The sequence below is a fragment of the Pleurodeles waltl genome, chromosome 6 (assembly GCF_031143425.1).
Source record: "Pleurodeles waltl isolate 20211129_DDA chromosome 6, aPleWal1.hap1.20221129, whole genome shotgun sequence".
In the NCBI taxonomy this organism is placed as follows: Eukaryota; Metazoa; Chordata; class Amphibia; order Caudata; family Salamandridae; genus Pleurodeles; species Pleurodeles waltl.
Window position 1 is genome coordinate 408435320 of NC_090445.1, and position 12456 is coordinate 408447775.

The following is a 12456-nucleotide window of genomic DNA, read 5'->3' on the forward strand; positions in this document are numbered from 1 at the left end:
AAAATAGATATACAGAGAGCAATCACTGAGTTAAAAAACTACGTGGAAGTTAACAATTTAGAAATAAATAATATGTATTTGTCCCATGTTTAAAAAAGCCAGGGCCGCTTCATAGAAGAAAAAAAAAAATATTGGACACAGGGGTACGTGTGTGTAGGTCGGCAATTATCTGCAGTCTTAACTGAGAACATACTGGAATGAATTGCAAACTGATAAAATTCCACCAGTGGCGCACAAGTGCTGTGACCATGAAACTGAACCTGTATCAGCTAGCACCTACGGTAGTGCAGAACTAAGTGACTGGTGACCCCAGGGGGCTGCTTAAATTTTAGAAACTGAGGCAACAAGGAAATGTGGTGCAACAGTGGTTAGTAATTTAAGCTCATTCGCCTTATCGTTGGGCAGCTATTCTTGTTTGTATTTTCTGTTTGGTTAGGCTGCTGCATTGACATTACAATAGGCCTATGGCAGGCAATTGTGCTGGCTACATAAAGTAGGTCCACAGTCACTTTAGTCAGATTACTACATGTGTAAGTACTTTTATTGAATGCTCAGGCACTTTATAGCAGGATAAATATCAAACGTGCACAAAGCTATGCTGAACTAGCTGTTAGAAAATTAAGCAAATAAAATTAAGGTTGTTATTACCACTAGCTACACAGTCTAACACAAACAGACGATTTTAGTATGTTGTTTTATTTTTTATTTGGTAGTAGATTTGGGAGAGCTAATAAGGTTTACTAAGCAACAACCTGTTCTTTTAAATGTTTAGAAATTAGAAGTGGACAGAAACTCGCCTATCGTATTTAGTTGTGTAACTATAATCTCAGACATACCTGATAAATAAAAGAAAATCATGTAAAAATAAATTATCTTCTTTCTCGTATAATGTGTATATTGTTAACGGTTTTTATTAACTAGACAATAAAAATATTTACTAACTTTACTCACTGGCGCATTAGGGCATGCAAGTGTCGCTAATTGGAGATGCTGGGACCTGTCGAAGGGTCATTAATTTATAGTATTAGCCCTTAAAGAGGGCATCATCTCAACTCAAGAGCAATCAAATAAACTCTAGCAGTTTAGAGTGCCCAAAAAAGTATCTAGGTATAGATAGGAGATGTCATCACAGTAAAGGCCACAGAGAAGGAACATGATGACAACAAAGAAGCCTTAGTTAGCATCACGAAAATGCATTATATCCTAGTATGACCCCAGAGATCAACAAAGATCAACAAAGAATGTGTTCCGTGAAAACAAACCCTTCTGACCTTGGGCGACATAAAGAATGGCCCGAGCAATCTTCAGCCGTTTTTCCCTGGCAGTGACTTCTAAACCATCCAGTAAGCGCATGGCATGGGTCCGCTGTTCTGTGATGCTCAGCTCTGTCCATTTCTTGTCCGGCACTGAAAAAAATGATAAATGGGGTGAATTAGCACAACAAAGTGGGTGGAAGAGGCAAACAAAAGGACTAAACAGCAAAGACAAAACAAAAGGCTTGGTAGCAAAGTGAGAGCAAAGAAAAAGTGGAAGCACCAAACTCCAAGGAAGCACTGGACAAGAAAACAAAGAGAAGTCGTCATTAAAGAGAAAATAGCTGGAAAGAAAAAATGCAGAACAGAGAAGAACAAGAATAGAAACGGCAATAGGCAAAGGAGATAAAAAGACCTTCGAATTGATTGTGGGCATATAAAATGAAGAGAGAAGTAAAAGGAGACCCAAAAAGGCATATGTCACTCTACACTGATGATAATACTCAAAGGTTGCAAAGTTCCTGGGAGCAGAAAAGAAAGGAGTATGTGCATATGGATGGCATACACCCAGTTCCTACACATAAGATGCAAGATCTAAATGTAGCTGAAGAAGGAGTTTGTAGCTAGGAATATCATGTCCCATGCGCAACTGCAGTGAGAAGGTCCAAAAACAGTAGTGTTTAGTTTTGCTGGAGAGAAAAGTTAAATGCATGAGAATGTCACATACAGCTGAGTTTGATATCAGGTAGTAAAGGTATTTTACCGTGCACTCTGAAATCTTCTTCAAAGCATTTTCTGTTGAGGAGGAATTCAGGTCCTTCGGTGTAACTATAGAGTTCTGTAAGAAAAAAAAAAAAATCAAAGAAAAACAACACTCTGGCACTTCATGGATACTTTAAAACAGCATCATGCATTGATTAATAGCCAGTCCATGTATAAAGAGTTAAATGCACAGAAAAAGAACAACACCAGCACAGAGATCAATAGTTCGGCAAATGTGAAGTATTCGACACAGAGCCAAAGAGCCAGGCAGAGCACACAGTCCAGAGAAACACAGCTTCCAGAAACCAAGTGCCACATCAGGCTGACACAGTTTTCGGTGACCAAAAGCCATGCAGACCACAGAAACAACTTTATACATTTTGTAAAAACTCACAAGACTAACACCACCCAAACCTGAGGTAATAATAAGAGCTTATTAAATCCAATGTCCCCAGAATGTATTGGGTAAAGGGCATGGTCACTACATTAAAAGGCATATAGAGACATGTTGTTGGTGTAACTACCACCTATATACCAACCTGTCATCAACAACCAGCTTAGAGGCCTTCACAGTATCAGAAACTAGCAGTCAAATCGAATACAGAGACCATTACAGTGTTCTACAACAGCAATGTTGAACACAGAGACCAATAACACATTAGAGACTAAAAGCCATGTACAGTACAGAGACCAATACAGCTTCTAGGACGCTGAGGCAATGTAGACAGAAAGCAAGGCAGCATTTCAACACAAGGACAGTGCAGAAGAGAGATCAAGATCCACATCCAGCAACGAGAAATGGACAGTTGAAAAAGCAATTTCCAAAACAGAAAAAAACAAAAGCTGCGCCTTCCATAATGGTACATAACGTCAGAAGCAGAAAAGAGAGGCCTGCAGAACAAAGAAAACAAAGCAGCAACAAAGATCACATGTTATGCCCAGTATCGAAATCAACACAGATTCAGAGTACAAGAGCCATGCCATAGACCTTTAAAGACCACAAAACATGATGATCAAGCAAACGAAATTCTGGCAGGAAACCGAACATAGCGCCTAAAGAGTTAGGTCAATCGAGGGCATACAAGGACCCTCAACACAAACTCAACAGGCCACGATCTAATTTCATAAAGAGGGCAATTTACAATCCATGAAAGATAAGGGGATCGAAATCACGTTCAGCAAGAGAGCACATCTAATATTGCTATAAGAGAAACAAACGCATTTCACACAGAGGAATAGGGAAATGTACCAGAGAGCAAGTTCAACAAATAAATCATTAAAAGAAAGAACATTTTTTGTGAGGTAACAGAAACGGTGCAAGAAAAATATAAGCTTTTCATTCAGACCCAGTGGATGATGAAACCAATACTAAAAACATGAGAGACCATAACAAGAAGTATGAAACACCAAGAAAGGCAAGAAACAAAGGAGAGAAATATTTGCATCCTGAGGAATATGTTGAGAGGTGTACAATACACAGTCACATTATGCTCAGAAAACACCAAGATATCGATGCCTTCTCTTGACCAAAAAGCTCCACTCACTGAGAACTTGTGCGCGTAGATAGGAGGAATGCAAAATGTCTCTAAAGCCTTACCAAGCAGGAGTCAAGATTAACCATAAAATACCAAACTACCTACTGGCCTCACAGAGAAAGGACAAGCAAAGAACATTTGAGCCTGGAATGAGCCAAAGACCAAATTTAACAAATTTATTTAATACAACTATTGACATCAAGAAATCTGAAACATATGGTAGCATTTTATTAAAGAACTTTGAGCTGGCACATGTACCAAGTGTAGGAAAATGTCCCTTTATGTATGGTCACCCCTCACTTTTTGCCCCCTATGCTGCTGTTTATGACTGAGTGCACGGAAACCCTGCTCACCAGGCCCCAGTGCCGGTGCTCACTTCCTAAACTGTTATCTACTTGGTAATTACCGGATTGGAAATACTTTGTCCCCTTATAAGTCCCTAGTAGATGGTAACCAGGGTATAGGTGGTAAAAGGGCACCCAGGACTGCAGCACACGTTTGTGTCACCCTGGTGTGACCCACCCAACGTATTGGTGGCAGGCCTGCCATTACGGACTGCCAGAGCGGTGCAAGCTGCTTGAGTTTAACTGTGCCCTCACTAAGAGTGCCACAGTCCCATGCATTGCCTAATATATATGGCAGACACCCCTAGGGTAGATCTCTGCAACCCAGGGGACAGTATACATTATATTTAAGGTACAGACATATAAGCAAGAGCTTCTATGTTGTTGTAGCATCCTTTCCATTAAGGTACACTATAAGTGCAGGCATGTCCATAGGATAACATGGGACTTGAGCACCAGCTGACCATGGCTGCTAGCTCCATTATGGTACCGCCTAGATATGTTCTGTCTGGTGTCAAACAACTTGACTTCTCTCCCACAGCAAGAATCTAGTGTTGAGGAACAGCTGGAATGCACCCAGGTGGCACACTACATGTTGCCCATCTGTTTGCTCAGCTTCCCCCCCCCCCCACACTTGCTGCAGTCGAGACAGGTTTCTGACCTCCTGTCAGGCAGCCTGGGTGCTCCCACAGGTCAGGAAAAAAAGGCTAAGGGAGGAAGGAGGTCACACCTTCATCCTCCCAGCAGGGCTAGAAAACAGAGCCATCAGGGCAGTGAGCTTCAAAGGCTTCATGGCCCTTGATAGCCATCAGAGCTGTCCTCCAACGAGGAAACAGCTCTCTCCCTGCCCCCAGGCACATCTGCTCATGGACAGGCGGGGAATTAGGTTCACTACCGACCAAAGGAACCCTTGTGGAAGCCAGATGCCTCCTCAGATTCCCTTGGACCGGTGGCACCAGACCCCTGCAAACTGCAGGAAAAACAGCAACCAAAGTATCACTGGCTATCAGGCCTGCCATGAGATTGTCAAAAACTAGGTGTTCAGTGTGTTCTGGGAGTTGCAGTGCAGCCCAAGTCCAAGTTTTAGGTTGCTCTCTCACATTCTTTTGGAGCCTGGTAACTTCCCAAAGGATTCCTGCACCTTTCCCACTGCCAAAGCTTATTGATTGCCATCTCTCTAACTAAGACCTTCACGCGACGCTGAAGGTGCAGAGCACAGCATGCAACCTACATCCGACATGTGGAAACCAGGCACGGCCCCATATGGGATTTTGCATTCCCTTGTGAGCAGTATTGTGCCAGGGTAAAATCAGCACCAGCGTGAGCCCCGTTCAGCACGATGGACAACCACGACAACTCTGCACCCAGACCTTACAGACACGGTAAAAGTGAAATGACTGTTGTGGCCTGGGCCCAGAGCATGCACAGCCTTAACCCTGGTAGGGTTCCCAGTTGTTCGATCTCCAAGTGGTCATTTGTCACCAGTGGCTTCCCTGCCAGTGACTTCAACATGAGTACTATTTAGCTCCATGGACAACTAGGACAACTCTGCACCTGGATGCCACGGGCCAGGTAAAACTCCCCTGACTGTTGTGATCTGGTCCCAAGGACTGCACTAGCTCAACTTCCCAGGGGTTCCATGCAACTCGCCTTTTAAGTGCATTTTTGCAACATATGATATTTTGCCATTGAATTCAAAGTGACGTTTATATGCAATTTCTGCAGTAATTTACTATTGCTTCTAAAACCTATATCTTTGGTTGTGCTGTACCTATACTGTTTGTTTTGGTGTTCACATTTATATAAAAAATAAGCTAAATTTTTATAAATTGGTTTCTGCGTTCTTTCGAGTTGTGTCATTTACTTATCGTCCATGTTTGTGCTGTGACATGCATAACACATATTCCTCTAAGTAATCCTGAATGCTCTTTGTCACACTACGAGGACTGAGCTAAGGAATTACTAGTGTGAAACCAAGGAGCATCTTTGGGGTATTGTGAAAGTATTACATGATGAGGACTAACCCCCACACCACCTAATACTCCATTTTCCTACACCAATTTCTAAAATCTAATCAACAGGATAATTCAGATAGTGAGTGAGGGAAACTGTGAGCACTATTTATAAAAATGACACAGTAAAAAAATAAAAAAAAATAAAAAATAAGTGAGTAGTGGTACCAGTGAGTGGATATTCAATTTTCAACAGATTTATCCAATAGCTAACTTCTGTCAACTGCACAAACCATGACCCGGATTACTAGCAAAATCAAATCAAAAGAAGCCAAGATGCACCACATTTTGAAAGGAAGGCAGTTGACCCCGATATTTGATGACACAAAAGGGCATAGTTAAGAGAGTTAAATCAGAAATAAGGGGCAAACCAGGTTGGTGAGAGGGAGAGAATTGTATCAGGTAAGACAGAACAATTCACAACAACTGAGGTTTCTAATGTTGTTGTTTACTGAAAAACACATAAGCAGACATGTTTGTAGGAGGTACTAATAAATTAAGTGAAAGGCTAAGACTGTTTGAATTCTTTCCATACCTGAAAGCTCTGCAGCCCATTTATCGGTGTCTGCATACTCAAACTCAAGATCTGGAGATTCCGAGAAACCCTGCCAAAGAAGGAAAGCATAGTCAACTCAAGGACAATATAGATTCTTTACATCATTTAATATAATCTGATTCACATTGTCCCCCATCGAACATTGATTACTTCGGTCCAAAATAAACCGTAGGAGTTACTATGAACCTCCGGCACCAGGAAAACTACAAAGCCCCCAAGTTTTAACTGCAAGGACAACCATGGCTCTTGGCAGCTGTGTACTTTATACATGACCATAATTAATTTACACATTCTAATGGATGTGTGTGTTTGTGTGCAAAGGAAATTTATGATGATACCAAAGAAATTGATTTAAAGTTAGGCCCTAACTGGAAACGTCTAATTCGACGGAAGATAACCTACTGTTGAAAACTAACTGACATATGGACAGAATCATGGAAATAATTCTGCTAGTGGATTCTTTGTTAGAGTAGAATCATTCAAGGGAGTTTTGATACTTCATCAACAAACTTGAAAATTTGCACACTTCTAAATGAGCCCTCTCATGCCCTTCCAGCAGATGGTCTTGTGCATTAGGCTGTATAGAGGTGCAACAAGCTTCCATAACAATAAAAATCCCTAGATGTCTCTGTCTTACAGTTCTGGAGGCCATATGTGAGTAATGTTGTTTGGTGCTTTGCCCTGTGGAGAGATTTTCTTCAGTTTGTAGTTCAAAGAGACAATAAGATCAGGACTGGAGGCGAGGATTATGCTCTCTTTTTTACTGACAGCAGGCAACACAAATCAATCAAGGGAAGCATTAGCTGTTAAGTAGACAATACTCTTACGTCCTATTTTGAGTAAAGCAGCATCAGCCGCATGGGAGCTGGATTCGGACAACTGAGTGGTTTACCATCTCAAGAATTACAACATTTATTGCCTCCATATTGATTTACTCAAGTGATCACTCGCTTTGGGTGGTACAACGTACAGTACTCTTTTCATTCAAAACACACTTTGCCCAACTATCCTCTACGACCATTCGTAGTGGGTCAGATGGCTTATTCAAGTGGTAGGCTTGGATACCTCTTGGTTTAGAGCACTTTCAATGAGAGGGATTAACATCTAACGCCTTCTTACAGAGATGTAGCTGGACCATATAATAAAAGTGTCCGACTGGTTAGCTGAATCGACCTTTCAAAAGTTCTATTTTAGGACACTAGTAGACTTTATAAGTAATGAGCAAAAAGGATCAATGATGACTGTTTGGAACATTTTAATTGACTATTATGCAGTGCAAATTCTAGAGAACTGAAAGTTGGCTGGTGATGCTGGAATGGCGTCAACTGGGAATATGATATTGTCAATGCTTGTTCTTTAAAGAACTGATACAAATGAGTATTAGATAGACAGAAGGAAACTGGATGGAGCCATAGTGACTGAGTTGGAAAAGCAGACATTTCTACATGAAGAGAGTATTTCACTATGGGGAATATAGTCAGAGGGAATATTATCTGTTCTGTGAGTCACATGCTTTTATGTAGTTCATTTTCCTAGGATATATGGGAAATGTATCTGTGATGGGATTCTCAGTGGTCATGTTTGTTGTCAATGCCTGTAAGGAAAGAAAAGGGCACAATTTTCACTTTTGCTTCCTTAGTGGAAATGTCAGTTTTTCATGCTAACTAGGAAATGTCACATTTGATTTGCACAGCGTGTCTTACATCTGTGCCTTTCACTCCAAGCTGTTATAAGGATTCTGGAATTGTGGAATAGGGATTCATCACAGTTTAACAGGAAGGAGAAAATCTGGAGACGAAAAAAGCAGGGCAGAAGGTAATTTAGTTATGCGTTATTCATTACTAATATTAAGCTCCTGAAATAATCTCACTGGTAAATATATCATTAGGAATCAATTGTGTGTTTCCAGTTCTTCGGTATTGGCTATACTATGATGGGTGCTCAGTAGGATTCTACTTTGTAGCTCTGTATCACTGTACTTGAATATTCCACTTCCCAGGAGGATAACAGAGCTAAAATCTCAGAACTAGTTCACCTTCAAATAATTTGGTATCACAAGTTGCTTTTTTATGTCAGCTGTTTTGGAATCAACACACAGGACACTCAGTACTTCTTTCCACCCTACTGAGTTTATTGATTAATTAATTCCTAACTAAGTCACTTTCTTACTTCTATACCTCATTTCCAACACCACAAACCTTAGTGTTGCTAATTCTATTCCAGCTGTTAATTTACTGTTGTTACTGGGACATCACTATTGGCATCTATCTAGTAATGTCACACTTTCAGTGAGAACTCATCTTCATTCATTGTGTAAAACAGCAGAAATGTAGGGCATTTTAATTATGGGTCAGTGCTGCTGACTGTATGCGTAGCAGGACTGTCAGGATCTCAGGCTGTTTTATGGGCTCCAGTGTCCAAGCGATTTAGTTTATTCATAGATGCAGTGCCCGTGTTTCAGATTTTATCTATACATTAAGTGAAAGCAAGATAAAGTTAGACATATGGAGCACCTAATAGTTCAAAAATGATATTGCATATTCTGCCATCCACTCCTCCCTCCATTCTGCATTCTACAACTGCAATGGTTAAAAAGGATGCTGTAGTTTTTCACTCTGCATCGGTTCCTGGGGCAAGCATTCAAACCGAGCAACTCTAGGATTGTCTAAAGGCTGGAGCCAGTGACAGCAGAACATGCGTCAGCACAATCAATAACTGTCAATGTCGAGACAAAGGTATTACCTTTCTAAAGAATACACTTTCCTGCACAGTGTGGTAGATATAACAACTAAAACAATGACACACAGAGAAAATAAGAAGGTTAGTTCATGTGGTTCAAATGTAAAGACCCCAAAACGGTGTGCACAAAGATGGTTGGTTGATGGATGTGTAATTATATACTCAATGCAGGCTTGGTGAGACTTTCAGTGTTGGAAAGTCTGATACTTAGCGCAAATTAAAACATGATGCCTTTAACTCCTTTAGATGTATCAATCGGTAAATCTCTGAATTTAATAGTCTGGGCAACACACTTTTTGATGTTTATAAAGTTTATGGTGAACTGCTGAGATTGAGGGGCTTTCCCTGATGCCACAGGTATCATAGGAACTTTTAGTAGTATAACCCGTTTACTGTTGCCCTCAGAATTTATGATGTTGTGATTTCCTTATTTTGGAATCACATGCCCATTTACTGTTGCCATCAAGATTTACGCTGTTGTGAATTCGTTATTTTGGAATCAGTTAGTATTCCAGAGATGCCCAAGGCTGAAGACATCTCTTGGATTACAGTTCATGAGAGCACACAACAAAACCAATACTGTATCTCAGAATCTATTGGTCACATTAGAGATTTTCCAACTGATTAAGCGTGTTTGGGCAGTTTGTAGTCAGGATTTGGAGCAATGGAACAGTAAAATGATCATTCTGACCATTCTCATTTTTGGATTTTCTTCTGACGTGTGGCCGACTCCAATATATTTTGAACTTGGGTCAGGGTCAGTATGCAAGTCAAAGGAAAAACTGTGGAAGCTTTTTTTTTTTTTTATAAAACAGCTTTATTGATTTTATTGCCGAACAAAAAGTCAACACAGCATAACACCACTGGTCACAATTTACCTCCTCCGATTGAACACTACACAGATAAGTCGTATTCACTGGATTTATAATCCCCATATGATCTCCATATAGTCTTAGGTGCACTTCCCCCAGCTCACACCAAGGGATCACGCCCATGGCGTCCTCCCAGGATCCCATCAATCTCCCCAACACCCGCTCATATTTAGCCAGACAACCCCGTGCTTCATAAACCAGTTTTTCTTGGGAGGCGCACCAGTCCATCCTGCTGCGCCACTTCGCCAGCGCAGGGGCTGACTCTGCTCTCCAGCCTGAGGCAATATCCCTTTTGGACACCAAACAAGCCATTCCTACAAAGGTGCGCTCTGCCCTGTTGGAGCCCACTCCCTCGAGAACACCCACAGGACAGGTAGGGGGGGGGGCGGGCTCCATCTCCTCCCACAAAACCCTGGACACCTCCGTTAACACTGCACGCCAGTAGTCAGCAATATCGGGACATGTCCATACCAAGTGAAAAAAGTCTGCAGACGGGCACGCACACCGTAGGCACTCCGCTTTCCGCTTAAGGCCGGCCGTGTGCAGCCTTCTGGGGGAGAGGAATGCTGCATGAAGAAAATAGGTCTGCACCAATCTCAGCCGTGAGGTCATAGTCAACAGTCTTTGGGCCCATCAGGGCGTCTCTCCAGTCCTCCTCCGTCATCGGACCCGCCCAGTGCTCCCATCTTGCACAAAGCTTATCAAGTGGCTGCGATGTATTAGTGGTCAACATGCAGTATATACGCGATACCCCCCCCCTTTGCCTAGGTGTCCCATAAGTGGAAACTTGTTTTTTATACTTACTTTAGTAAGGAAAACAAAAGACCAGTAATGGACCACAATGCTGTTATGGAGAGAACATGAGGAGGATGCCTGAATATATTGGGCAGTCTCATAGCACACATAATATGGTTTACAAGTCTGCTGTGGAAGGTGAGGCCAGAGTAGGAGCTTGGGGTGACAGGAGGATGTTTAGCAGTTTATCTAAAAGGAATTTGGCTGGGGAAGGCAACTTATTGGCACTGTGGATGTATTTAGTGGGACTCTGGGTCAGAAGTTTGGCTGGTCACAAGTAACTGTTGTCTTCAGTGGTGAGCTGGCCAGGCCTCTAGCATTGCTCTGTTAGACCTGGTCTTGGGAAATTCCACAACTCTAAAGCTAACACTGGGCTGGGGGTTCAGCTTCCTTGAAGGGTTGTTATTTGCAGGCAAACAGGAAGACAACTTCTTTCAAACAGAACAAGGAAGGCACAGTCCAGTCTTTGAAGGTCAGCCTGGTGGTTCAATGCACTCCAGTTTTGGTGATGCTTGACAATGGCCCACATCCCACCAGAAATGGAAATGTACTAGACATTCACTAAGAAAACATTTTTGCAAGCGTACCTGAAATGACTGGCTCAGTGTGAAGGGCTGTGTACTGCCAGTCAACAGGCCACAGCAAAGCCAGTCACTAAACATGTATATAGTAGTGGGCTTTTGGTGAAGAACAACTGAAGGTAATCTGGGTATGCTGTGCACATTAGGCACACAGAGATGTGTGTGTCACTCTCTCTGCCGAGGCACCCTTTGAGACCTTTAAGGTAATATGTATTAATTCAATAAATAGTGAAGTAGTAAACATGGACCATATAGAATTATGATATGTAATGATAAATCACAGTGATAACTATCATTTAAGGTTTACCAACTGTAGAGTCTCCAAAATGTCTAACAACATTGCCCTCGATGTCTCTATAGTGCTACAATACCACAATGTGCCTCTACGTTTAAGGGCATGAAAGTTCCAGAAAGACTCACACTCTCACTCACCATCTAGCGAAGTAAAACAGTCGGAACATATCACTTGAGCCATCTATTAATGGCTAGTTACAAAACACTTGGATCTCTTACAAAAGCTTTCAACTCAATTCTTGCTACTTGTGTGATGTATCAGCTACTTACTGTGTTCTTAGTTTAACAGATTACCAAGAAACCATAATGAACAACCCTGAAACTGGCTGTAGGCAAATATGGTGTTTGTATGGAATGATCTGTGCTAAATGACTATGCTAATAATAACCGCTGCTTTCCTTGATTTTTAATTTAGTTTTGCGATCAGTGTCAAGTAGTGAGTGTTCCTGTAGGTATTGCTAGAAGCATATCTGAAATGAATCACTTTTGGAGAAGATGGCTGGACTTGTGGGCTCCCATCATTTTATGATGTAAATGTTTCTTTTTGTAAGAAACATAAGGCTTTCTGCTGTGAACCTACCTCTCAAGGGGTAGCATTTTTATTCTTCAGTATATGAGTTTCATAATAATGTATGTTCACCTTTAATAATTGTTGTAAATTGCTACAATAATTGAATACCTTTGTAGTAGACACACCTAAAATATTTTTAGTC

The 12456-nt window shown here is 41.4% G+C and overlaps 1 protein-coding gene across 2 annotated transcripts in view; it reads right to left on the reverse strand.

Annotated features, from left to right (window-relative positions):
• Window positions 1-12456, reverse strand: part of STRIP1 (striatin interacting protein 1) — a 263231-nt gene that overhangs the window by 230336 nt on the left and 20439 nt on the right. For both annotated transcript variants that reach the window (XM_069238339.1, XM_069238338.1), the window contains exons 2-4: window positions 6442-6511; window positions 2017-2091; window positions 1272-1406 (exon numbers count right to left, since the gene is read on the reverse strand). In XM_069238339.1, the coding sequence (XP_069094440.1) occupies window positions 1272-1406; window positions 2017-2091; window positions 6442-6511 (280 nt within the window). The remainder of the gene's footprint in view (window positions 1-1271; window positions 1407-2016; window positions 2092-6441; window positions 6512-12456) is intronic.